This window comes from Thunnus thynnus, chromosome 17 (genome assembly GCF_963924715.1).
Source record: "Thunnus thynnus chromosome 17, fThuThy2.1, whole genome shotgun sequence".
NCBI classification, from domain to species: Eukaryota; Metazoa; Chordata; class Actinopteri; order Scombriformes; family Scombridae; genus Thunnus; species Thunnus thynnus.
In genome coordinates, this window is record NC_089533.1 from 2,373,840 (window position 1) to 2,400,254 (window position 26,415).

General features: G+C 38.4%; 2 protein-coding genes and 1 long non-coding RNA gene across 3 annotated transcripts in view; 2 read left to right on the plus strand and 1 right to left on the minus strand.

The window, feature by feature from the left end:
- LOC137200948 (uncharacterized) lies at positions 1-19,266 on the minus strand. The gene is made up of 3 exons (XR_010932106.1): positions 19,127-19,266; positions 2,388-2,561; positions 1-1,434 (listed from the first exon to the last, which is right to left on the minus strand). It is a non-coding gene; the product is annotated as an uncharacterized lncRNA (long non-coding RNA).
- On the plus strand, positions 5,686-16,158 carry cdipt (CDP-diacylglycerol--inositol 3-phosphatidyltransferase (phosphatidylinositol synthase)). Its single transcript, XM_067616225.1, has 6 exons — positions 5,686-5,881; positions 8,125-8,259; positions 9,492-9,645; positions 10,938-11,019; positions 12,492-12,573; positions 13,507-16,158. Exons 1-6 carry the CDS (start codon positions 5,839-5,841, stop codon positions 13,647-13,649), a joined length of 639 nt encoding a protein of 212 aa, XP_067472326.1. The 5' UTR covers positions 5,686-5,838; the 3' UTR covers positions 13,650-16,158.
- Positions 18,221-26,415, plus strand: part of LOC137200947 (myc-associated zinc finger protein) — a 17,144-nt gene continuing 8,949 nt past the window's right edge. Inside the window, exons 1-4 of the mRNA XM_067615698.1 lie at positions 18,221-19,264; positions 20,955-21,105; positions 22,346-22,743; positions 25,140-25,396. Coding sequence (XP_067471799.1) covers positions 19,232-19,264; positions 20,955-21,105; positions 22,346-22,743; positions 25,140-25,396 — 839 coding nt within the window. The 5' untranslated portion in view covers positions 18,221-19,231. The remainder of the gene's footprint in view (positions 19,265-20,954; positions 21,106-22,345; positions 22,744-25,139; positions 25,397-26,415) is intronic.

A 26,415-nucleotide genomic window follows, 5' to 3' on the forward strand; every position in this document is an offset into this window, starting at 1 on the left:
ATACTACTACAGTAAAAGTACAAATGTATTATGAATTTGATGTAGTTAATATATCAGTCAGAGGGACCGAACCATTACTTTCTCTGCATTACTTTATCGTACATGGCATCATTAGATTGTTAATACTGAAGCATCAGTGTGTAAGCAGCACGTTACTGTTGTAGCTGCTCGAGGTGGAGCTAGTTTCAACTACTTTATATACAGTTTAGTACTGTTGTTCCCAACCTAGGGGTCGGGCCCCTCTGAGGGGTCGTGAGATGATTAATGGGAGAGGAAAGAAGAAAAAACAAAGTTCTGATACACAAATCTGTTTTCAGTTTTTGGACTTTTTCTCTTATCTTTTTTTCTTTTACTGCACTAATGTTGAAAACAAGATGTAATGGATGTGATTGGATAGGGCTGGATTACGCAGTTGAATCAAATTATCTCATCTACAACTTTAAATTAAATAGTTATTGTTAAAGCCACCAGATTGGCTTACCAGTGTTTACTTACAGCTTAATGCAAATGACTTGTTAAATATCGTTATGAGATATAAACTATTAATTTTGACATCATGTTTTTGCATATAAAAGCTAGATACCTATACCTTTAATATTTACACACAGAGCAACTCTGAAATTTAATCTGGAGCCACGAAGAGCCTTTAAAAGTAATCAATCAAATCTTTCAAATCAATCCTAAAACAAACATAACCAGTGAAGTGATGATAGAAATGGAGTAATATGATCCCTTTTCCTGGTTTTAGTTCAAAGTCTGACAGCACCAGGGTTCTGTGCTAGTTTAATATATGTTATTTTAATATGTTTTAATGGTGAAATAGGACTGGGCTTTCTTTACAGTTTGTGAATATCATCTTATAATGAATTTTGGCATCATAGTTTTGTTACATAACCTTGGTAAGTTACCTGCCTGGTTACCTGCCTATACACATAATACACCAAATTACCACTGTTTAATATGTCCCGCTGAGATGGTGAGGAAACTATAAGACATCATCATTATTTCTATTCTGCTGCTCTCACTGTGGTAAAACAACGTCGTCTCACTCTCTCCCAGGAGTCATCCTTCCCCTGCTAACAGTCAGAGTAAATTCTCTTCTGCTTCATAAATTAGTTTTAGTCCTTCTTAACTCTCAGTGCGATTCTGAGACTCTTGATAAATATGGGCCCAGGGTCAAAGTCTGACTTATAACACCTGTTTTTTTTTTTCATCTTTTAAGATAAGATAAAAAAATTGTATAACAAATCTGTAAAGTGCTGATTTCAACAAAATCCTGATTTAACTGTTCAGTTTGTAGTCAGTTAAGAGACTTAAGTGAAGATGACAAAATCCAGATCCAGAATCCAGTCCAGATGGATCAGGATACAGCTGATCCTCTCTCAACATACACTCCTGGATGTTCACTCACACTCTTACAGAGATCATCACCATCTGATGAGAGAAGAAGAAACAACAGAGGTCATAAATCAGTGTTTACTAAGACTCACTTCATCAGCTGTCGGTCAGTGATGCAGCACATCCAGTATAAAAAGCAGCAGGGGCTTCAGTCCTGTTCAGACCAGAAGTGGCCATGCTGTGCAGCATAGCTAGTTTCCTTTCAGCTCTCATGTTTATGTGTTGGAGTGAACACACTGAACCCCAAGCTCGTAGACCTGCAGAGACTTTTGGTATCAAGTCTGTTCACTCTGCAGATTTCACTGAAGTACACAGAGGAAATAAATTGCTGAGAGTCATTAACACATCATTACCACAGAAACACAGACTCATCAGTTTACTGATGTATTTACTGTTGATAAATGTCAACTGTTATCAAAGTTTAAAAGCTACAAAATCTCTGGGATTTGAAGATCTGTGATGCCTGGACTTCAGCAGAGGTTCTGGCCTGTATAAAGACCACACGGCTACTAAATGTAATGATGGTTCATAGTGATTTGCAGGCTTCAGTCAGACTGATCTCTGACAAAGAGATAAAGATGAACTGATCAATTCTTTGGTGTTAAAATGAGAAAACAAATGCTTTCAGATCAGATTTGATGGTACGACAGTTTGATGATGAGGACCACTGTCTCTATACATCTTGTAAGGCTGTCTGCTGTAATGCAGCTTTATTTCTTGCAAACAGGAACACAACAGTCGTCTTCACATCAACTCAAACACATGATCACAACAAGCTTCTGGCTGATCTGATGGGCTGACTGTTTTCTCTCTGTCTTTCTGTCCAATCCTGAAGCCTGTCACCATTCTCCCCTCACAACTTCATTGAGGAAAGCAGCCACTGAGAAGATTGGAGGTTCACCAAAATACTGGATCTTTGCTTTGATACTAACTGTGTTTAACACAATACTACTGAAACCAGCACAGACTGAGTCCAACTCTCTACTGACCTCAGAGTCTCCAGTCTACAGTGTGGACTCTCCTTAAGGTCAGACAGCAGCTTCACATCTGAATCCTGCAAGTTGTTGTAGCTCATATCCAGCACTCTCAGATGGGAGGGGTTGGACTTCAGAACTGAGGCCAGAGAAGCACAGCTGATCTCTGACAAGCTGCAGCGCCACAATCTGAATAAAAAATAAATAATGTCACTTTAGAAGACAAAGTTCATGTTTGAAATCTTTCAATGTTTAATATGTTCAGAGCTGAAGACGGTTTAGAATGTAGAAGTTTAAAAAAAATGCAAGTTAAAAACTGTCAAATACAAAGAGTGAAAAAGAGCTCTCATTATTATTAATGACAATATGGTGCTATTTCAATAAAGATGTAGTGACTTCACATCTTAAACTCTGCAGCTCCACCAGTGACTCCATCTATACACACTCATATTATCACCAGTAAAAATGCAAAAAAGACTAAAACATGACAGATCTATCATTTTTAGGCCTACATGTGCAAAACAGTTGAGCAACAATAATAAAAGTCTTGCATCACTTGCAGGGGCTTCATCCTTATGCACATTTAAAAAACATGAATGCTATCCCATGAAGCAACACATGGACTGCCACTACCTGCTGTTTCAACTTCATCACTTTGAGCACAGACAGCAGAAACTGAAAGTCTACTCATTAGTTAATCTGCACTGTTTGTATTTGTGTTGACATCAGTCTGCAGACAGCCTGCAGACAGTTGGCTGCTTTCACATCTCATAGTCAGAGATAATACCTCGTTAACAAACACAAACCGAGTGTGTGGAGTCTTTTTTCAGTCTGTTCCTCTTGTAGATGTGATCTCTAGATCCCCTATGAGACAGCCAGAGTCAGCTGACCATCCTGAGTTCGGTAAACTGCAGCAGGTCCACAGACTGAAACTATTCACATCACAATTTACAGGACTGTGGTGGCTCAAGTCAGTTATTATAGCAGCCAGCATCTACGTTACTTTTAAAATTAAAATAAGATTTTTCTGCACATTGAAATAATTCAATTTCCACAAAGTTGACATTTTACACATCTTGCTGCTCTAACTGAACCATTTACAACAATTAACCACTGCATACACACAACACAGTGCACATGTATATGTTTCCTGAGTAAAGGCAAAAAGCAAAGATCAATCTCTGGATTTCAAGAATCGATTATTGATCATTCAAATAAGAATTGTGATTTTAAAAAATCTGTTTTTGTGTCCAGCCCTAAAGTTTAGAAGATGGAAACTCCAAAGACCTGAACCTGAGGATGCAGGTTAAAAATTGTCATGTATAAAAGACAAAAAACTGTTTAAGAGGTTCACAGTGAATTATCCAGTGTAGGATTTTTCTTGCTATATGAAGGTTGTAAATGCAGCTCATCATTGCTCTGACACACTGAAGAAGAAAATAGACTTCACCCTTAAGATTGAATTTCCACCTCTGCTTATTCACTGCTAAATGTAAAGTAACTAAAATCTATACATTATACCACTTTGAATTTCCAGTTCATTAGTTAATTAGTTGCTGTTCCACCAGACAACAGTTTTTAAACTTGCACCTTATTTTCCACATGCAGGAAATCAACTGAACAAACAGGATAGTCTTTGATTTTTGGTGAAATATTGGATCATTTGAACATTTACTGACTACACACTGCTTTTTGTAACCACTGGTTTCATCTTTAACAATGTGATGTATTTTAAAAGCTTGTTATATTATCCATTGTGTTAAATCTTCATCTGAAAAGTAACTACATAGACATAAAAATGTACTTCATACAACTCAAAGTAAAAAGTAAAAATAATTTTGTTTTGTCTTTAAATGATAAAATAGTTTTAAAATTAAAAAGGAAAATTTATTTTAAATTTTTGAATAATTTGTAATGTTGGTAATTGATTTTTTAATGCATTTATAATATTCCATCTCACAATTTTTAAATTTTTTTTTACTGCTTCAACAGTTAAAGTTTCCATTTTGTCATCACAAATAGAGACAGGGAGAAATGCAGATTTCCATCTGCAACTCAAACTTTTTAATGTTCATTTACATAAAATATACAGTATGTTGTCCAAAAATAAAAATAAATCATTGGTTCTTTAATCTGCAGGTGACTTTGGCTATAAATTGTTCGTGTATGGAAGCTCACTTCTGCCAAAAAAAGAAAAAAAAATCATTAAGTCTAAAAATAAGAATACCCAAAGAAACTTATTACTGTATGCCATAATTTTGATTTAGTGTGAGCATTTCTATTTTTAACATGCGTGTATTTTTTTCCTCTCCTGGTGGAAACAAACCTCAGAGGAGCCGACTTAATGAAAAAACCTAAAAATAACTTTTCAATCTGTTTCTGGGGGACAGTATTAAAGGGGAGGCGCACAGGCTGCGTCACATGACGTCACGTCTCAATCAGAGCTGCCCTATGGTCAAGCTGGAAAGAAAGAGGAAACACGGGCTGGAAATATGATTGTGTCTCAAGAATAAAAGCAAGTGGACAGTATGTAGTGAAAATTTAAAACACACTGTAGAAATGTGAGAAAATATAAAATTTATAAAATTTAAGTACTTTTATTATTTTATTTCATTTATTCATCAGTGTTTGGCCCCAGCTCTTTAAACGCAGCCTCTAATTTATGTTTAGAGTGTGTTGCCCAGCTGCTGTAGTATGAGAGATAACAGGAAAAAATTAAGGAAAAAAAATAACGGTTTAAAAAACAAATTATAATAATAAAATCTGCAGGAATGTTTCAAAATACAGTTTGAAGCGGGAATAAAAGAGGAACTGCAGATTTGTTGACTAATTGTTTATATGTCGTCCAAAAAAAAATGAAACAAAAAACAAAAAAAGGTTTTCAGTCAGTTTCTCAGTGTTTTCTTGAAACAATGAACAACTATATGGAAAACAAAATAACAATATAAGTACACTGTACTTACAAACATAAATACACTGTGAAGAGTTTTCACACGAAAAATATTCAAATATTCTTCAAAATATTTAATAAACTCTTGTCTCCAACTGCTCTCATAGATTGTATTTGAGATATTTTTTCTTTTGTTTGTTTGTTTGATGTTGTTTAATATTTCAGATGGTGTTTATTTATTTTGTTTCTGTGTTTAGTATTTGACATAGTTTTTATCTATTTTATTTATTGTTTAGTATTTCAGATAGTTTTTATTTTGTTTTTTGTTTATTTGATGAGAATTCTAAATGAGTCGAGATGACGCTTTTATTCTGAAGATACACCCGCCGGAAATCGTCCTCGTGTTATTTTGAGTAAAAAGCGGCCCGTGACAAACAGGTGCTGGACAGGAAGTCATCGTTCAACAAAACTCAACTGTCGCTGTAGTGAGTTTTCGTCTGAAACTCTGCCGATACTGTTGTTACCGAGCGGGATTAAAAGATAAAAATACGACAAAAACAGCGCCAAACATCAAAGATGGCGGAGGAAAACATCTTCTTCTTCGTTCCTAATTTGATCGGTGAGTTTTTACCGCCTGAACCAACAGGAAGCTAGCTGAGCGTTAGCTGAGCGTTAGCTCAACCTTACAGTCGATGCTGCTGACAGAAAATCATCAGAGTCCATTAAAAAGGGCCAAATACTGTCGATTATTAACAAATAACGTCATCCATCTGTCTAACTATCATCTAACGTTTAACTTTAATATCTGATTACCCTGTCATCATCAATGATCGATGGTAGTGTAATCGATAATCCAGTGTTTTCCATTTCTGAAGAGTCACCAGAGCATCACAGGAATGAGGATCAGGAATCTTATTCCAAATTAAGTTTATTTTCTTTTTAATTTGAATTTATTTCATTCATTTGTGTAGGGACAAGTGTTTATTATGAACCGATGCCACATAACAGCATCTATAGCCTGAGATAACTGTAAAGCTCTTCCCTGAATGTGTATTTAAATACATAAAAACAGTGATGGAAGAAGTATTCAGATCCTTTACTGCAGTAAAAGTACCAATACAGCAATGTAGAAATACTCCATCACAAGTAAAGATCCTGCTACAGTAAAAGTACATAAGTATTATGAGCTTGATGTAGTTAAAGTATTGTAGTAAAAGTACATAAGTATTATGAGCTTGATGTAGTTAAAGTATTGCAGTAAAAGTACATAAGTATTATGAGCTTGATGTAGTTAAAGTATTGCAGTAAAAGTAGTGGTTTGGTCCCTCTGACTGATATATTATTATATATGACATCATTAGATTATTAATAGTGAAGCATCAGTGTTAGAGCTGCATGTTACTGTTGTAGCTGCTGGAGGTGGAGCTAGTTTACACTACTTTATATACAGTTAGCTAGTTTAGTCCAGTGGTTCCCAACCTAGGGGTCGGGCCCCTCCAAAGGGTCAGCAGATAAATCTGAGGGGTGGTGAGATGATTAATGGGAGAGGAAAGAAGAAAAAACAAAGTTCTGATACACAAATCTGTTTTCAGTTTTTGGACTTTTTCTCTAATCTTTGATTTTTGCTGAAATATTGGATCATTTGAACATTTATTGAAATGAAAGCATGTGAGAAGTTTAGAGGGAAAAATCACTAATTGGTGGAGCTGTTAAAGTAATAATCTCAAGGATTTTCATTTAAATAAATGTCTATTAAATAAAAGTCACTATCTGTTGCTGAATGAGGTAACACGATGGCGTTAAATTGCATTTGCAGTATTATGATTATTATGAACTGGGTGTCGGTGGCGACTTTCCCAGGAAAATTCAAAGGCGGTGTCCAGTTAGTGATGTGTTTTCCATCATCCAGCAGTGGTTGATCCACCAGAGAGAGAAGACGGCGCTAACGCAACAGACTCGCTTTTCAACTCACTTGTGTGAAGCGGCGTCCTGTTTTTACTGGTCTCTGCCAGCGTGACGTCACACAGGCGACACTGGTTGGACTGAGGTTAATTAATCAGTAACTATACTGATAATTGATCCATTGTTCATTGTTTTTTCAAGCAAAAATGCCCAAGTTTCACATCTCAAATGTGATATTTAGATGTGTTCGTTCGTAATATATGATATTATGATATTACGATTGTTTGTGTAAAATGAATATTTTGGGGTTTGGGACTTTTAATCGAATGAAAAAAACACTTTGGAATTATTTATTTTTATTAAGGCAGAAGTCTGTGAATGTTATTTTTTCCGAGTCTAAAAGTCTAAAACACAGATATTCAGTTTATTATGATATAAAACCTAAAAAACATTATATCATCACAATTATTTGATTATCAAAAATAGTTACTAATTCACTTTCTGTCCATCGACTAATCATTACAGCTCTAAATCCATTGATCAGAAATGAATCTGAAGATGAATTGATAATGAAAAGTTGTTGCAGCCCTGGTGATCGATTAGAAGATCGACAGATAATGAATCAGTAACTATTTTGAAAATCATTTCAGTCATTTTTTAAGCAGAAACACTAAAAATTTGAACCTTGAATGTGAGGATTTGAGGCTTTTCTGTGTCGTACATGACAGGAAACTGAATATCTTTGAGCTTTAACACACTATAACAGACATCTTTCACTATTTTCTGTCATTTTATAGACTCTTGTGGGGAATACAGAAGAAGTATCTGTTCTTTATTGTAGCCTTTCAAATAAAAGCAAAGTGTCCAAAACTAATCAGAACATTTTTGGACCAACTTTTCCATCCAGCAGATGTTTTCTGGCTGAGCTTCGTGTCAGCTGTTCTCTGTTTGTTCCTGCAGGTTACGCTCGTATCGTGTTGGCTCTGCTGTCGTTCTACCTGATGCCCTGCTGTCCGTGGCCCGCCGTCTTCTGCTACCTGGTCAGCGCGCTGCTCGACGCTTTCGACGGCCATGCTGCACGAGCGCTCAATCAGTGTACGTATTAACTATAGATGACGCCTGTCAGTGTGTTTACATGCTGTTAAATAACCAGGTTACAGTCTCCAGAAAAATAATCCTGTAAACCAGAAACCTGTTTTTTAGGTTTATTGAGAACATATTAATATATTTTTATAATACAACATATTAGACATTCTCAGGGATAGAACAATAAAAACCTGGACTTATTATTTAAAGGTACAGTTTGTAGAGTTTAGTGGCATCTAGCAGAGAAGACTTGGCAGAAATGGAATATAATATTCATAAATATGTTTTAATTAGTGTATAATCACCTGAAAATAAGACCTTAGAATGAGCCTTTATATCTACAGACGGGAGTAGGTCCTCTTCCACAGAGGCCGCCATGTTGCTACAGTAGCCCAGAACGGACAAACCAAACACTGGCTGTACAGGGACTTTTTGCGAGTTTCGTGGCCACCGTAGCTTTTCCTACACACTTAGAAGAGCGGTGGGGGGGGATTCACTGCTAGATGCCACTAAATCTTACACACAGCTGCTTGAAAGGAGAGATCATTGGCCAGCTGCTGATTATTTTCATTACTGATCATTTTCTCGATTCTTTTGTCTATAAAATGTCTTAAACTTGAGGCTGTACTTGTGTATTCTCATCTACAGCATATTTCTTTATGTTTATCTTGTTACATATATATCATTCTCATACACACTAAACAACTTTACATTATTAATTTGTCTCTTTCTTCAACACAGCCTCCTATGAGAAATACGATTCATATCTCCACCCGGTTACCGCAGCTACAGTAAAATCACTAAACTGATATAACAGCTACTTGAGTCTCGCGTTTAACCTGTAAGACTCGTGTTCTTATGCTGTTGTTAATCATTTGTGATGTGAAAACATCAGATTTTCACACATTTGGAGAAATAAAAGTGTGCGTCCTGGTTTTAGTTCAGTTATGAAATCCAAGCGCAGTACGGAGCGTCTCTGCTGATTGGCTAATCGTCCTGTAGACGTCTAAATAAATCCGTTTCCACTGCTGAACATTAGATGTTTTGTTAAATGAACACATAAAGTCAGGAAGCAGCGTTTTTTTGTCGTTAATGAAGTTGAAATCAGTGAGCAACGCTGCCACAAGAAGCTCCGACTTCTACGGTTTATCATTAAAGCCTCGAAACCTGCTGATAAAGACTGAAGCTGATCAGCTGCTGAACAGGAAACTGACTCTGTGTCCGCTTGTGTTTTCTTGAAGCCACCAAGTTCGGTGCGATGATGGACATGCTGACAGACCGCTGCGCCACCATGTGTCTGCTGGTCAACCTGTCGCTGCTCTACCCCTCCTACACCTTCCTGTTCCAGCTCAGCATGTGTCTGGACATCGCCAGCCACTGGCTGCACCTGCACAGGTGAGTCTTATATAAATATTCTCAGTAGAAGTGACTCATATCTTTAGAAGATTTTTATGGCCGTAAGTGGAAAAATAAATTATTACAAAGTACTGACACCAGAGGAATCGTCCTACCGCTGCCCTTCTCACTAACATAATCAATTCTGTTTGCTCAGTGGAAAAATCACTTTTACCCATAAACTGTAAAAACATGGACGTGGCCACCATGATGTCACCCACTGGTTTGTGATCTGCCATTTTGAAGCCTCAAGTTTTGCGATTTGACCGTCGCCATCTTTGATTTTTAGGGCCAGAAGTGACTATACTTGGATGAGAGGGTGCAGCTGATCATAGTGCTAGCTGCTAGCTGCTAGCTTTTAGCTTCTAGCTTGGTTACATGGATGTATTATAAGAGCTGGATACTTGACTAAAAATGGCGCCCATTCAGTCCTATTGCTCGCCTGGCGCATACACCAAAAAAAGTTTCTAGCTTCCGCGTTGTGTGGTCCACTGAATATGCACAGTAGTGTTTCCCCCCGCTGGCCCCGCCCACGAGCTCCCACTCGGCCCACAGACTTTACATTGTGATGACGTCACAGATTTTTAAATCACTTTTCTCGGCTCGAGGAAAGTTTGACAAACATAAAACCTCCATGAATCAAAAGTTCATAGTAGAAAGAGTCATAATTGACGTTGTTGTTGTTGTTGTTTGCAGTTCGAGGCGTCCTGTCAACAGTTTAACAGACGTCTCTTTTACAGTGGTGGTCTATGGGGGAAATGCTTTTTGGGCCGCAGGGGGATTCTTCGCTGCAAAACCGCGAGTGGCCACTGGGAAAAAGTGGCTGCAAGGCAGAGTGGCGGCGCCCCATCCAGCTCTTATTATACATCCATGCTCATTTACAATCTGTGGTTAACTGTGATAATGCTAATGCTAATTTTTGCTAGCCATGTTTTAAAATCCACCAGTGATGCAGCAATAAACTGTCTCCTTCCTCCTGATCACACGTTTAACTCACTGCTGCCGTCTCCAGATATCAGCGAGCTTTAGTGTTTCTTTGCTTAAATCCATCACTTCAACAGATGGATCAAACTGAATATGTCACATATTCCATGTGTGAAAAGGAATACAAGAATATTTTCTGCCTCAAACAGTAAAAAGGCATCAACATGTTTCAGATAACGCAGGCTAAAAATACAGATTGTGGGATCATGATGACGATATAAAACTCTGCAAATACAATATCCTGATTTACTAAGTGAGTCATAATCTTTATCTGCTGCTTTATCTCTTTTCTATCGTTTCTCTCTCAGCTCAACGATTAAAGGATCAGCCAGTCACAAGACCATCGACCTCTCCGGCAACCCGATCCTCCGAATCTACTACACATCAAAGGTGAAGAGCTTCTCCGTCAGTCATGTGTGTTGTTATATGTGCAGTTTAACATGTCGGTCTGAATAAGAGCCTGAATCATTTCTATTTAAAGGTAACAAAGGCAATCTGAAGAAAACCTGCAACATTTCTTTCAACACATCACAAGTCTGAGTTTCAGCTCATTGTTTATCTGTTCTGGTTCACTCTCAGCGTCTCATAGCGTCGTTTTAAGAGAAAAAGCTGTAAAAAGCCGCGGTACACTACCTGCTCAGCACCAAATGGCAAACAGACACAGTTAGCTGTAGACTAGCTGGTGAACATAGTGGAGCATTTAGCAGCTAAAGAGCCAGATATTTCCCTCAGGAGTTGGTAGAGAGTAAAAACAGCTAAAAGAGAGTGAATTTTTGGACTCACATTCACCAGGTGGACAGAAACACGACTCCACATGAATGATAATGTTGCTCCGTAACTGCTGGATGTGGAAATAAGCAACTGTTTGCTAACATGTTAGACACAACTACTTTATAAGCTGATAATATGACAGAAGTTGTGTTTACACTCTTCTACTGAAAACAAGTGGACAAAAAAACAAGCAGCTTTAACCAGATTGAAACTATAAAGGACCAAGAATAGAACCCTGAGGAACCCCAAAAGTTATTATTGACATTAATGAATGATAATGTTGCTCCGTAACTGCTGGATGTGGAAATAAGCAACTGTTTGCTAACATGTTCAACATATCAAGTTAAAGCTGATGTCTGTGTTGTGTTCACTAAAAATGACCAAAAAGTTACTGCAGGTTTAAATTGTAGATGTTTGCTTTCACATAGAAACTTTGACTATATTTAAACCTCACAGACAGTATTAATTGTAATTCATTTAATATTTCATTTGTTTTAAATCTCTTTGATTTGTCCCTTTTATGTTTTCACTGTTCCCATTGTGAAGCACATAGTTTAGCATCTTTTTATGTGAAATTTGCTATATATATAATAATCATAATTTTAGCATGGCTGAATAGATGAATATCCAGCATGTGAGCTAACAAGGATCTAACGAGAGTCTCAACGTAACGTTCAGTGCTCGAGCAACGTCGCACGTTTAGAAAAAAAAAAAACAGGCAGATAAATTCTCTCTGTAGTTGATGATGAACAGCTTTCACACAAACACACGCTGGACATTAATTAAAGCTTCAACCACAAAAAAATATTTAAAATACAAGTAAAAAGAGTTTCTCTGTGCAGCTGAATGAGACGTTAGAGAGAAAAGACCGAAGCTCACTGATTGATTTTCAGGTTTTAATTGTGCAAACAGATGAACGTTTGAGAAAACCGAGAACTTTCTTCTTCTTTTATATCTTTCTTTTCTAACTCGCTGCTGTCGTCCAGATAACAAACATCACAGAGCATCTTTGTGTAACGTGTCCTGCGGTGTCTGAATGTCATAAAGCGTTACTCTGAAGACAGAAACTGAAGCGTGTTTGTCTCCTGCAGCCGGTGCTGTTCGTCATGTGTGCGGGGAACGAGCTCTTCTTCTGTCTGCTCTACCTTCTCCATCACATCGAGGAACCTGCAGGTAAGAAGCTTTTTTTCCTCACATGATCTGCTGGAACGAACCCGTCACAGTCACAGAAACACAGAGTCATATTTATCTTCTTACTGCTGCCTCACGTCTCTCACTATAGAAATAATTGTGTAAATTCAGTATTGTAAGCAGGTCATTGACATTATTTAAATATATATGCTGCAGGGACGTCACATGATATGAGGATTTTAATTATTTCCTCTTCTCAGAGTTGTAGCCTAAAGTCTCACATAATAAGTAAAAACAACATCAAGGCTCTGTTGTGCAGCAAAGTGTCTACACTTGTTCTGGGGAATTAGTTCACATATGCTACACGTGGTAGTGTGTATGTCTCTATTACCTAACAGAGTAGGAAGTCACTCCTGCACGACCAAAGTGTACAAATGTTTCTTTTAGGACTAGAAGTAAAAACATTTTATCAACTTTCTTAACTTAGAAAACATGTCTCATCACGGCCGACAGTTAGGAGACGGCGTTCAGAGATATTCTGTGATGTTTTGGGAATGCTGGATGAATATAAGCTGATTTAAAGATGCTTAAGACAAAAAAAACAAATAATATTTGAGAGAGATGTAGCAGAAGACACGCTGTCTCTGCAGACACAGCTGTCAATCACAGCTGTCAATCACAGCTGTCAATCACAGCTGTCAATCAACACCCACACAGCAGACATCAAAGCTGCTATAAGTCTTCAAATCTTATTAACGGAGCAATAATTTCCAAAATGACCAGCAGCACATTTATTAGAGGGTCTGAATTTACAGATTGAGACCAGAATGACTCGTTGAAAACAATGATTGACTCAATGTTTCTGGAGAGAAGTTGATGCTTTTTGAATGAGAGTCAGTTGGAGCAGCTAGCGGCCGTCTCTGTGTGTTGACTGTGTGTGTGTGTGTGTGTGTGTGTGTGTGTGTGTGTGTGCAGCCTGGATCTACTGGCTGCAGGGACTCTGCGGGACCATCTGCCTGTTGAAGTCCGGCATCAGCCTCCTGCACCTCATCACCGCCTCCCAGAACATGGCCGCCCTCGACGCCGCCGAGCGAGAGAAAGCCGCCAAGAAGCAGTGAGAGAGGAGTCGGTGAAAACACGCCACTGTTTTTTTTTTTTATTTATATTTACTTGTTGACTTGAACTGCAGCGACTTAAACACGGTGTTTGTTCAGCGAAGCCAGAGAGAAAGTTTTATGACCAAAATATCAGATCAGAAGAAGATCGTCTCCAGTAAACATTCATTCATCTACAGTAAACAGGAAATCTCCATATCACAATAGAAACTGACATATAGCTATATTTCTCTATATTAGTGTCATTTAATATAAAGATATTATTAATGTTATTTTAGTGCTAAAACAGTTTGTCACTTATTTGGTCCGTTGATGGACATAAAACTGAAAATGAAACTATTTATTATAATCAGTGAAATGTTTTCAGCCGTCGATCAGATCAGATTCAGCTTCTTCATTGTGACAGTTTGGTTTTTTTTTTTCCTGTTTTATGTCATAAACTGAATATTTATTCAAGCAGAACAACATTTGAAGACGTCAAAGGGAACCGTGAGGAACATTTTTCACTTGATTAGTCAAGTAACTGTTTGATTAATCTATAATGAGAATGATCGTTAGCTTTAGCCCTGTTTTTGATTATTTTATCTTTTCATAATAATGACGTTTCTATTTTGGAAGTAAGTTAAAAATGTTTTTTTTATTGTGCAGCAGACGGTTTACTTTTTGTCTAGATGGTTTAATTATTTAATTTTTGTTGCAGGGCTGCGAGTAACGATTATTTTCTTTATTGATTAATGTGCTTTTTGACTGTAAAATGCTGGTTATCATTCAGCACATGTTCCTGTTCAGTCTTCATGTGTCATGTTTGTCACATAAAAGCTGATTTTTGGCATATTTGAGTAAAAAAAATGACTAAAATAATTGTTAAATTATTAAGATAGTTGCAGATTAGTTTTCTGTCCATCGACTAGTCGTTACAGCTTAAAGTTTTGATGATCTTGAATGAAGCTTAGCTCTGTATTAATAATAATAATAATTATATGACAATACAGGAGACGGAGCTAAAAATGTGACGATTGTTACTCGACCGCAGGATCCGAAATGATTCTTTAATATCTCGACGTCAGCGGCTGCTGCAGGTCCTGTTAGCATTTAGCATTTAGCATTTAGCATTCAGTAACGATGGTGAGTTTGTGAAGGGAAATATTCTCTCCATATGAGAGTAAAATTAATTTCTAGAGCAACGAAGGCTGATGTTTTGTTTATAATCTGAATCTTTCGACATGATTTGATTTTAAAGCCTCAGTTTAGTTTTAGCAGCACTTTGTTTATCCTGATGTTCCTCATCTGATGTCTGAAGATGAAACACATGACAATCAAATCTATATTTCAACTTATAAAAAAAAATAATCAGAGGTGATATCTGGTAAATATTAGTAAAAGTGAAAATCATTGAAGAGTATTTTTACAGTAAATAATGTTCTGAAATTGATGACCAGTCAACACAACCAGTGTGTGACATAAAATACAACCAAATGTCTTAAATTATCTGAATATTGTAAAGAGTTTATGAGTTGTAACTTAATTAATGGTGAATAGATCATTTAATAATGTTTTTAATTCAGTTATAAGATGTTAATATTTCAAAGAACTGAAGTTTCTGGCTGGTTGTCTCCAGTCAGAAATGACAGTTCTGTTAAATTATAAACATAATAAAAGTTTCTTACAATAATTCATAAATAAATGTTAATAATAATAATCTGAGACGTCCTGCAGATCGTTTACAGGTCAAACTGAACAGATATCTTATTGATACATCTAACTGATCCATAAAACGTTAGTAAATGATGTATTAACCTTTAATAAAGCAGCTGGTTCTAAAAGTTAAGTGACTATAAAGCCTCGTTCAGACTGATGTACGTCTGTAGAGCTGATCAGTTATAATTACAGCTTCTATTATTATTATTATGGTATTATTATAACTGCTCAGTGAACTCGTCTCTGAGTTTTTTCCTTTGATTAAAAAACATGCAGACAGCAACGTATCAGCCTTGTTTTCTGCGGATATTTGTTTACGTTTTGGCTAAAAGTCGTGAATCAGCTGTTTGCAGCGTAACACGGACGAACTGATGACGTGCTGATTCTGCAGCCTCGTGTTTCCTCTGGTCGGATCCCGTCGTCTCTCCGCCGTTAAAACGCCTCCGTGAGCTCAACTACGGAGGAGCACAGTGAACATGTCTGAGCTGCAATAACGATTATTTTCATGATCAATCTGTTGATTATTTTCTCCATTAATCGATTAGTTGTTTGGTCCATAAAATATCAGAAAATAATCAGCAGATTCATCAATGATATTTTCTTGTTCATCTCGGTGTATCAGTACAGCGACAGGGCTGCAACTATTGATAATTTTAATTATTGATTTATTTGCTGAATATTTTCTTGATTATCTGTTTGCTAAATGTCTTTAATTTCTTTAATCCCAAAATGACGTCTTCAAACATCCTTTTTTGTCGCGACCAACCCAAAAATATTCAGTTTACAGTCAGAGTTTGAATATTTCTTTCATAAACAGATGAAGCAATTATCAAAATAGCTTCCAACTAATCAATTAATCATCACAGCTCTATAATATTTGACTTCATCCAGTCTGAACGGAGTTTTATTAGAATCTGCTGCTTCACCTTCTGCATTCAAACAAACTATCTGTAACTTTTCTGGGACAACAGCTGCTGTTTTAGTGTCTCCAGTCAGCTGATCGAACATAATGATCCACAAGCAAAACCTGCCTTTTATTCCTCACTTTGGTTTGTTTTTTTGTTTTACTTTTAATTTTCTGATTTGACCAAAAGAGCCGAAGCTTTCACTGAGTCCACGCAGATAACACAAAAGCAAAGAGTGTTTCTGTTGAAATATTCCTGTGTGTGTGACGTCCGAGCCACTATCTCTGCTGTTCTTACATGTTCATTTCTTGAGATTCCTGCTAATATTTTGATGTTGATTAAACGGTAATTGTTGCACTTAGAAGGATCAGTTAGTGCTTATTTCGACATATATGACGTTTATTTTGTGGTAGAAGAGTCGATTTAGGAACAAATAGAAAGTTATACCTCACGTGAAGAGCACCAAGTATTATCGTTTTGTGGTTGTTGCGTTGTACGTTTTTTAAAGTCACTGACCACATGTGTGTGTGTGTGTGCAGCTGATGGACTACTGTAAAGCCAAGTTTCAATGCAGAATGTGTGAAAGTGTTGAAATATAAACAGTCGCCTCTTGTTTTTGATGGAACTTATTTCCTAGAATGTATTATTATAAAATACTGATGTTTATCAGCAGGATGCAGCAAAGCCAAGTCTCATGTTATATTTAAAAAAATATATATATTATTGGTAGTAGTTTAAAATATTTGATGGTTATTTTGTTTGCAGTGAAAGTGGTTTGAATTTACTGTAAAATCAGCTGCAAAATAAAGACGATGAAAACAAGATTTTTGAATAATGTTTGTTTGTCTTTGAGAAATCTTATAAAGCTTTAAAATGATATTTAAAGCCTTAAATATCAGTCAAATATAAGTGTTTTATGTTGTGTTTTGATGAAATTTACAACGGATGTTCAAGGTTCAAGGTTGTGAAAATCATCTAGTTGTGAGCTGAAGTTCACTTTCACTACAATAAACTAATAACTGAAAATGACCTCACTTCCTCTTCAGAAACATTTAGTCTGACTGTCTGGAAGATGTTTGCTCAAACCAGTCGATCAATTGTTTTATTGATTTTAAATAATAGCCTTGGTCCCTGACTTTGCTGTATAAACAAATGGGAAAAATACATTTAATAAGCAATTCATAAAAACTATGTAATACGCAAAAAAAGAAAGAAAAGACACTCACATGGACATATATACATACAGTACATGCACCTGTTTTTATACACATACTGTATATAGCTTTCCATATATTCCTATTTTCCAATATTATACGCCAATACTCATTGATCAGCAGTATAATGATCTCTCATTCAGACCACAGAGGAAGAGAAAGGGGGGCAGCATTCAAAACTGGTGTTTTTATTTTATTGGTAATAAAATACTTGTTGGTGAATTGGATGCAAGCAGAATATTGAGAAGCAGTATAATGTATTTACAACATACTTCAAAATGATGAGCCTCATCTCTCAGTCTGACCACAGGACAGCATTCAAAAATTGGTGTTTTTTGGTAACAGTATAGTTGTTGGTGAATTGGATGCAAGCCGAATATTGAGTAATTATTATTGACTTATTGTCGACGGATGAGAAGTCCAGTTAGTGGCTTATTTATCAGCACTATAATGTATTTACAGTATACTTCAACCTCATTTTATTCTGCCCACAGAGGAGGGGAAAGCATTAAAAGTTGGTATTTTTTTGGTAATAAAATACTTGTTGGTGTATTTGGATACAAGCCGAATTTGAGTATTTATTATTAACAGATGAAACATCGAATGAAAGTCTTATTATCTTATATATTATCTTCACTAACAGACGATCAAACATGAAGCTTCGGGTTTAGTGAGTGTAGTTTGGCGTCCGGCCCGTTACACACTGGACGTCATGTGTGCTGCAGGTTACATCCAGCTGTTGCACTTGCGCGCATCGTTACCTTTAAGATGCGAAGGGGATAAAGCCTTGTTTTAGCTAAACTCGACACCATTTTAGCGAAGAGTTTGCTGCGTCCGGTGAGCGCGCGCCGGATGAACGGTCGTTTTTTTTTTTTTTTATGGGGGAAGTACCGGCGATTTTTTTTTTTTTGCCTCTGTCGCGGAGTGTTTGGGATTAACGGCTGAGCTGATTCTGTAAATGTCGGATTCGATTATCTGTCGGCCTACAGAGAAGCAGCGGCGGCGGCGGGGGCGCGAGGGACGGCACGAGACGAGACGGGGTCCGCGAGGAGGGTGCACGCACGAAATACTTTCCCTTTAAAGCGGAGAGGGACAGAGGGGGTGAAGACGAGATAAAAAAAGAAAGGGAAGAAAGACGGAGAGGGAGGGAGGGTGAGAGAGAGAGAGAGGGAGAGGGAGAGGGAGAGGGCTTTTAAAAAAAAGAGAAAGATGGCATCCTGTCGATTGAAACACCGAGGCGGAGCCATGGACCGCGGCCGACCAGGAGCCCTCTAGTTAGGGGACGAGCTGTACGCAACGCCGAGGCTTGGGACCCGACGCTGCGGCCTTTTTACGGAGCTATCGCAAATAAATGACTCCCGAACCGCTGCTGACTATGATTAGCACGTCTCGACTATTCATCTTCTGTATACAAATAATCTCTATTTTGCATGCAATTCACCAATTTTTATTACAGTAGACATAAGCAAATGATATTAAAGAAACGCACCATTAAAGCAAGCATGATACTTGTCGCATTTACATCATCATCTTGTCAGTGCCTGTATATCGCCAACAGACTGCCATATTAAGTCATAGAAGCCTAATCATTAAAGCTAGATATCATTACATAGCTCCATTAATTAATTAACCCGGACAGGTAGAGCAGAGCTGCGATACAGGCCTCAGATTTCTTGTTTTCATAGCAGCAGTTGGAGCATTTCTTCCTCCTCCTCCCTCCCCTCTTTGGTCCCAGCCCGGTTAGCTTTCAGTCCTCACAGGGATCAGGATGGATACCTCCTGGAGTAATTTCCTCTTTCAGGTAAGTGTTCATTGATGAAGCTGGCTTTGTAGTTTGGGGTTTATTTTCAGAGGAGGGGGGAACAGGAGGGGTTGACATTTCTGCATGGGGGTTAAAGAGGGAGGGGGGGAGTAAATAAGATGGGGGAGGTCACAGAGGGGTCAGGGGGGAAAGTTGGATTTTGTCCTGGACCTCATCAGGCTGGCAGGTTTAGGCTTTAATCACAGTATGTAGATACTTAAGTAAAAGTACCAGTACAGTAATATAAAAATACTCCATTACAAGTAAAAATTCTACTACAATAAAAGTACATAAGTATTATGAGCTTGATGTAGTTAAAGTATTGCAGTAAAAGTACATAAGTATTATGAGATTGATGTAGTTAAAGTATTGCAGTAAAAGTACATAAGTATTATGAGCTTGATGTAGTTAAAGTATTGCAGTAAAAGTACATAAGTATTATGAGCTTGATGTAGTTAAAGTATTGCAGTAAAAGTAGTGGTTTGGTCCCTCTGACTGATATATTATTATATATGACATCATTAGATTATTAATAGTGAAGCATCAGTGTTAGAGCAGCATGTTACTGTTGTAGCTGCTGGAGGTGGAGCTAGTTTACACTACTTTATATACAGTTAGCTAGTTTAGTCCAGTGGTTCCCAACCTAGGGGTCGGGCCCCTCCAAAGGGTCAGCAGATAAATCTGAGGGGTGGTGAGATGATTAATGGGAGAGGAAAGAAGAAAAAACAAAGTTCTGATACACAAATCTGTTTTCAGTTTTTGGACTTTTTCTCTAATCTTTGATTTTTTTGCTGAAATATTGGATCATTTGAACATTTATTGAAATGAAAGCATGTGAGAAGTTTAGAGGGAAAAATCGCTATTTGGTGGAGCTGTTAACAACTCATAGACATGTGAAATGTGACCCCGACTACACACTGCTTTTTGTAAGACGTCAAAAGACAAAAAGGTTGGAAACCACTGGTTTCATCTTTAACAATGTGTTGTATTTTAAAAGCTTGTTATATTATCCATTGTGTCAAATCTTCATCTGAAAAGTAACTAAAGCTGTCAAATAAATGTAGTGGAGTAGAAAGTACAATATTTCCCTCTGAAATGTAGAAAGTAGCATCACATGGAAATACTCAAGTAAAGTACAAGTACCTCAAAACTGTACTTATGTACAGTACTTGAGTAAATGTACTTAGTTACTTTCCACCACTGGTAATAAGTCAGAGTAGTTTTGTGCATCCACAAAACCTCAGTGGGTTAGCAGCTGGATACAAAATCAGTTAAAATGATTAATAATGAAATTAAATGGAGCTTTAATGTAGAGTCAGTCTATTAGAGGTTGGTAAATTGAGATAAATGCCCGTCACTCAGCCAAGGTGACGTCTTCAAATGTCTCGTTTTGTACGACCAACAGCCCAAAACCCAAAGATGTTCAGTTTACAATCATATATAACAGAGAAAAACAGGAAATCCTCACATTGTCGTTGATTGATTGACTAGTAATTTAGTAGTGAACATGTGGAACAACCTGCCAGAAACATGATGTGCTCCTTGAAAGAGTCTCTCTGTCTCCGCTGCCTCGTTACTACACACAGCTGATTAAACAGTGTGTGAAAATGACCAAAATGTAGATTGTGTGTGTGTGTGTGTGTGTGTCTGTTGGAGTATTAACACACATGTTTCTGTTTAACTCTGGCAGACGCCTCCGACTCAGAGCCAACCTGAGACGCCTCTTCAGTCTGAGCTGCTGCCCGAGCTGACTGGCGCCGCTCAGAGCCCCCCGGCAGAGCACATCGTGACGCCGCCGTCCACCGTCGACACCGCCGCCCTGAGCGAGGAACCGCTACCCGGTGAGGGAGGGGCCGCTCACACAGGCCACCCGAGTTTTACATCACAACACTGCTTGTGTTGAATATCAAAAATGTACCAAAAGTCGACGTCACACTGATATAAATATTTATTCAAAGATGCTTTTTGGCTGTTTTGCCTTTATTGGATAATTGAAAGAAAGATTCGGGTCACAGTTATATAATAAACATCTTAACCATCAGGACGCCACGCTGATGAAGATACTAGAGATTTAAATAAACTGATATCAGTTTATCTGCCGATGTTTCTCAACATTTCTGGCAAAGTTCCTTCAAAGATGAAAGACAGCGTATCTGACCAGAATGATAACAGCAATAATTATAACTATATATTATAAGTATAATATCAATTATATTTAAAAAATGAAGCCTCTAAAACATTTACTGTATCTGCTAACAATACTGATTATATATATATATATATATATATATATATATATATATATATATATATATATATATATGTATATGATTGATAAGCTAATAATAGCTGGATATATTGATCTGATTAGATATTTTCTGATATAAATCATAATTTTGTTTTATATCAAATTATTTAGGCAAAGTTCTTTAAGTTTGTTATTATTTTATGGTAGCAATGCTTGCTTTGAGTCGTTCATATTGTGTTTTTATTTTTTCATGGTGGGAAACTAATGAAATTTTAGTGTTAATTTCTCAAATCCTCTTAAGTTTATAAACCAGTAGTTTTACAAGCTTGTAACAATAATTACAGTATTATTCTCCTGTTCACCTTGAAGGTTCAGGGCTGCAGAATATTTATTATAGTTGTTTGAAATCGAAATTTTAAAAAAATGATTACACACGAGGAAACCAATGATGATGTTTTTTTTATTCTTCTTCTTTGAACTTTTTCCTCGTTCTTTCCCTGCAGACATAAACTCTGTTCTATTAATCAACAGGAAGTTGTATTTAAATGCACTGATTGTTACTTTAAGTGTCACTGAAATGTAAGTAAGCTTTTATTTATGTAGCACTTTGTAAAACACACAGTTAGAAAGCGCTTCACAGATAGATTAATAAAACAGACAAACACGACACAGAGAGAAATAAAGCAGGACATGAGAACAGGAAGGGGGCGTCTGTAGAAAGGCGTCGTTTAAAAGCATTCAGCCGATCTGATCTAACAGAGTCGGGGTGAAGAAAACATGTTTGATGTTGTTGAATGTAAGTTTGACGTTGTTCCCGCCGCTGTGTCTGCCAGTCAAACCGCTCAGCAAGCCGAGCCGGCCCGCCCACATCTGCGCCACCTGCAACAAGGAGTTCAAGAACAGCTACAACCTGCGGCGGCACCAGTCGGTGCACACGGGCATCAAGATGAAGGACCGAGCCGCCCGCGAGAAGGAGGACGGAGGGAAGGGAGGACGGGTGGAGAAGCAGACGGTCCCGCTCTCCCTCCTCCACCTCACCCTGCCCCCGCAGCCTCCTCCTCCCCCTCCCCCCGCCGCCCAGACCGCCCCGGACACCCTCCCCCAGCCCGGTCAGCACGTCAACCAAGAGAGCCAGTCGGTGTCTGTGTCCATCGCCCCGGCAACTGTAACCATGGCTGCGCCGCCTCAACCCATCCCGGCAGCTGTTGTTGTTGTGGGCTCCATGGAGCAGGTGGGTTCGCTGGAGGAGCGCCAGCGAGGGCAGAGAGCAGATTAAAGGGGATCCAGGGTTTGTTTGTTTTCTCCGTTTTTATTAATTATTTATGACTGCGGACAGAATCTGAATGTAATGTGTCAGAAATACCACCAGTCTCCCAAACGTTGAAATAACTTTGTCATTTTGGCTGTTGAGACTCTGACAAAGATCCAAAACAAACAGATGAATCTGGGCTGTAAGTAAACAAGCCTCCATCACTGTGGCGGCAGCTCACATGATGACCAGCGAGTAACACTTAACGAATGTAAAGTGTTTCACTTTTAAAGAGCTTTGCCAAAAAATCATTCAGGAGATTCTGTACAAGCAGCAACATGTTGAACATGCAGCTGATGTGAGTCTAAAAGCACAAAAAGTGGATCAAAACCACATCAATCAGTTTCTATTTATTCTGTTTAAATTATCCAAGACAAGCAAAAGGGGAAAAATGCACAATGTGCATCGTTTGTGCTGTTAAAATAAAAGTTATAATCTACTAAATTCAAACTTTTCAACTGAATGTGTTCCAGTTTTAACAGACCTGCAATGATTCTCTGGTTTTATCTTCTTAGATGTGAACATTTAGTCTCTATAACAGTGAACTGAGCATCTTTGTGGCTTCAGGAATCACTGATTGACATTTTATGGACCAAACAAGTAATCAATTAATGGAGAAAATAATCAACAGATTAATCGATAATGAAAATAATCGTTAGTTGCAGCTGCTCCAACAACAAACTGACATCATATATACATCTTCAGACTTTCATGAATCTCTATTAAACCCTGATGTTTGGTTCTGAGCGGCGTGCCGACAGGAGCCGCTACAGACGGAGCGATCTGCCGACATCGACTCGTTTAAAGAAGCCACATCACATCATCTCTCGCTAGCATCACAATACGTTTCTTGGCCAAAATTCCACTTTTTCAGTATCATATAGAGCCGTAATGATTAGTTGATTAATCAAATCATCAAAAGCATTTCTGTCAGCTTCTATTTTGATGATCAATGAAGCATTTAGGTTATTTTTCAAGCTAAACTGATTCCAGCTTCTCAAATGTGAGGATTTGAAGCGTTAAATACATGACGTTGAATATATTTGGGTTTTGGACTGTTGGGGAATTATAATAATCAGCAGATTAATTTAAGTTTCAGCTCTGATCGTGTGTTTGTTCATGTTACATTTTCACAATTTCACACTCGTGATTTAAGACCGAAGAACTTCCACATTCACACAACGGACGACCTTCATCTGTCCGCCGTGATTAACATCTCGACACGTCTCTAAACATTCGCTGGCAGTGGAAATAATCTTCACACAATCAGATATCGACACATAAACCAGCCGCCGGGTTCATCTGTCGGCTAAATCAACTAAACGGAGAATCACAGCCAACGTCTGCTGCCTCCTGCTCTCTGTGATCACTTTAACTGCCTCTCAGTGCAGACAAATCTGCAGTTTAATTATTTAATTTTTTTTGATGTGTTTTTCTATTTCTGTTGTCAGACAATGGAATAATTGTTAAATACTGATTTGAATGTTAAAACGTCCATTTTTACATTTCTTTCATACATCATTTACCTGCTGACCAGTTATTGCTGTCAGTGTATCTTCAGATTCATCCTCTCTGCTGAACATTTTGTAAAAGCTCAGTTTTTGTCATAGACTGTATAAAAATATGGACGTCGTTACCGTGACGTCACCCTTTCGTTGGTTTCTGAAGAGCGGTTTTGAAGCTCAAAGCGAGCCGCTCCGGCCGTCGCCATCTTGGCAGTGCGTGACGCTGCGTAACTCCCAGCCAATCAAAAATGGGTAAAGAGGCGGGCCGAATGGCTGAAACAAGCCACCTAGCGGCTGGCGGACCTGTCACTCAAAGCAGCCATGTCCTTCATTATGCATAACTTTACGGCTTAATAAAACCTAAACGGGTGAGTTATAAAAAAATTTACCCTCCGTACAGTTGTCATGAAAGAGGAAATTAGTTACAGAGACCAAAACCGTTGTTTGTACCAGGCTGTAAACATGTTTATTTCTGCTGTAAAGTTGGGCATTTTAACATGGGGGTCTATGAGGATTGACTCGCTTTTGGAGCCTCAAGTGGTCATTCAAGGAACTGCAGTTTTTGGCACTTCCACATTGGCTTCATTTTACAGCCCCGGAGGTTGCTGTTTGGTTTTTGGTAGAGAAAAATGTCGGTTTATCACGTGTGAACGGCTCTTTAAAGTTTAAAATGATTTCGTTCTTATGTCAGAAGAGGAAAGAAAGAAGTGTGTTGATTTCTTTTAAAAGCTTTGTTAGGTTCTGTTTTAGCCTTTTATCAGTTAGATATCTCAGTCGACTGAGACACATAACGTGTCTGTTTTCGCTCCACAGAACCCTAATCCCAATCCTAATCCCAACGCCAACCAGGTGAGGAAGAACCACGCCTGCGAGGCTTGCGGGAAGGCCTTCAGAGACGTCTATCACCTCAACCGCCACCGGCTGTCGCACTCGGACGAGAAGCCCTACTCCTGCCCCATCTGCCAGCAGCGCTTCAAGAGGAAAGACAGGATGAGCTACCACGTCCGCTCGCACCAAGGCGGCGTGGAGAAACCTTACGTCTGTCCGCACTGCGCCAAGGCCTTCTCCCGGTATAATGTCTCCTCTGCTGCTTCTGAGCAGCTTTACTGATCATATTACCGTATTTCCTCTAATAGTGTCCAGGGCCTTTATTGACCTCACCTGCAGAAGGTACCAGGCCTGTAATGGAAGCAGGTTTATATTAGAGACGCCTTTATTAATAACATATATATTTAGGGATGCACGATATTATCGGCATGTCATTGGTATCGGCCGATGAGAGCTCTAAAATGAAATATCGGTATCGGCCATTTCTGCCGATCATGAGAGTTGCCGTCTCCTCCGCTGCCTGATTGTGCTTCCCTCCACAGACTGTTTCACCCTGACAGTCCCGGTGCTTCCTCCACAGGCAGAATAACAAACCGGGGCTTAGTGCTCCAGTTGGATCCACATGCAGAACTGAGGCTAACGTTAGCTGGGAGGCTAGCTGGCCATGCTGCGGCTAACGCTCCACTAGCCTCTCAGCTAACGTTAGCCTCGGCTCTCCATGTGGATCCAACTGGAGCACTGAGCCCCGATTTGTTATTCAGGTTAAAGTGGGAAGAAGCAGCTGAGTGAAGTGCAGCCTGAGGAGGAAACACCGGGACCGTCAGGGTGAAACAGTCCGTCGAGGAGCTGCTATGTTCGGCTGCACAGATAGGAAACACCTTGACTGACAGGATGTACCAAAAAAAATCTTTTTGGTTTATAACGGCGGTTGGCAACCAGCGTATTAGGTGCATTACCGCCACCTTCTGCTCCGGAGTGTGGACCAGAGATTAAATCCTTCACATTAATCCTGTCTGTCTAATAAACTCTACTGCTGCTCCCACTTGGCAGGTTCATTAAAGTTTTAATGCTGAGCTCCTGAACTCCAGTCTTCCTGAGTTCTTCCTTCAGATATTGTCTTTCTTGATCATACTTAGTACAATCTATGCTTGCACGCATAATAGTCTCCTCAGCCAGCAGCATATATCGGCATCGGCCACAGCGAGTTGGAAATATCGGCATATCGGCAAAAAATCCAATATCGTGCATCCCTATATATATA

Coding starts and splice junctions, on each gene's coding strand:
- cdipt (XM_067616225.1), top strand. CDS start 5,839: ATGGCGGAGGAAAACATCTTCTTCTTCGTTCCTAATTTGATCG. Junction 5,882..8,124: donor CTTCGTTCCTAATTTGATCG/GTGAGTTTTTAC, acceptor TTGTTCCTGCAG/GTTACGCTCGTATCGTGTTG. Junction 8,260..9,491: donor TGCACGAGCGCTCAATCAGT/GTACGTATTAAC, acceptor GTTTTCTTGAAG/CCACCAAGTTCGGTGCGATG.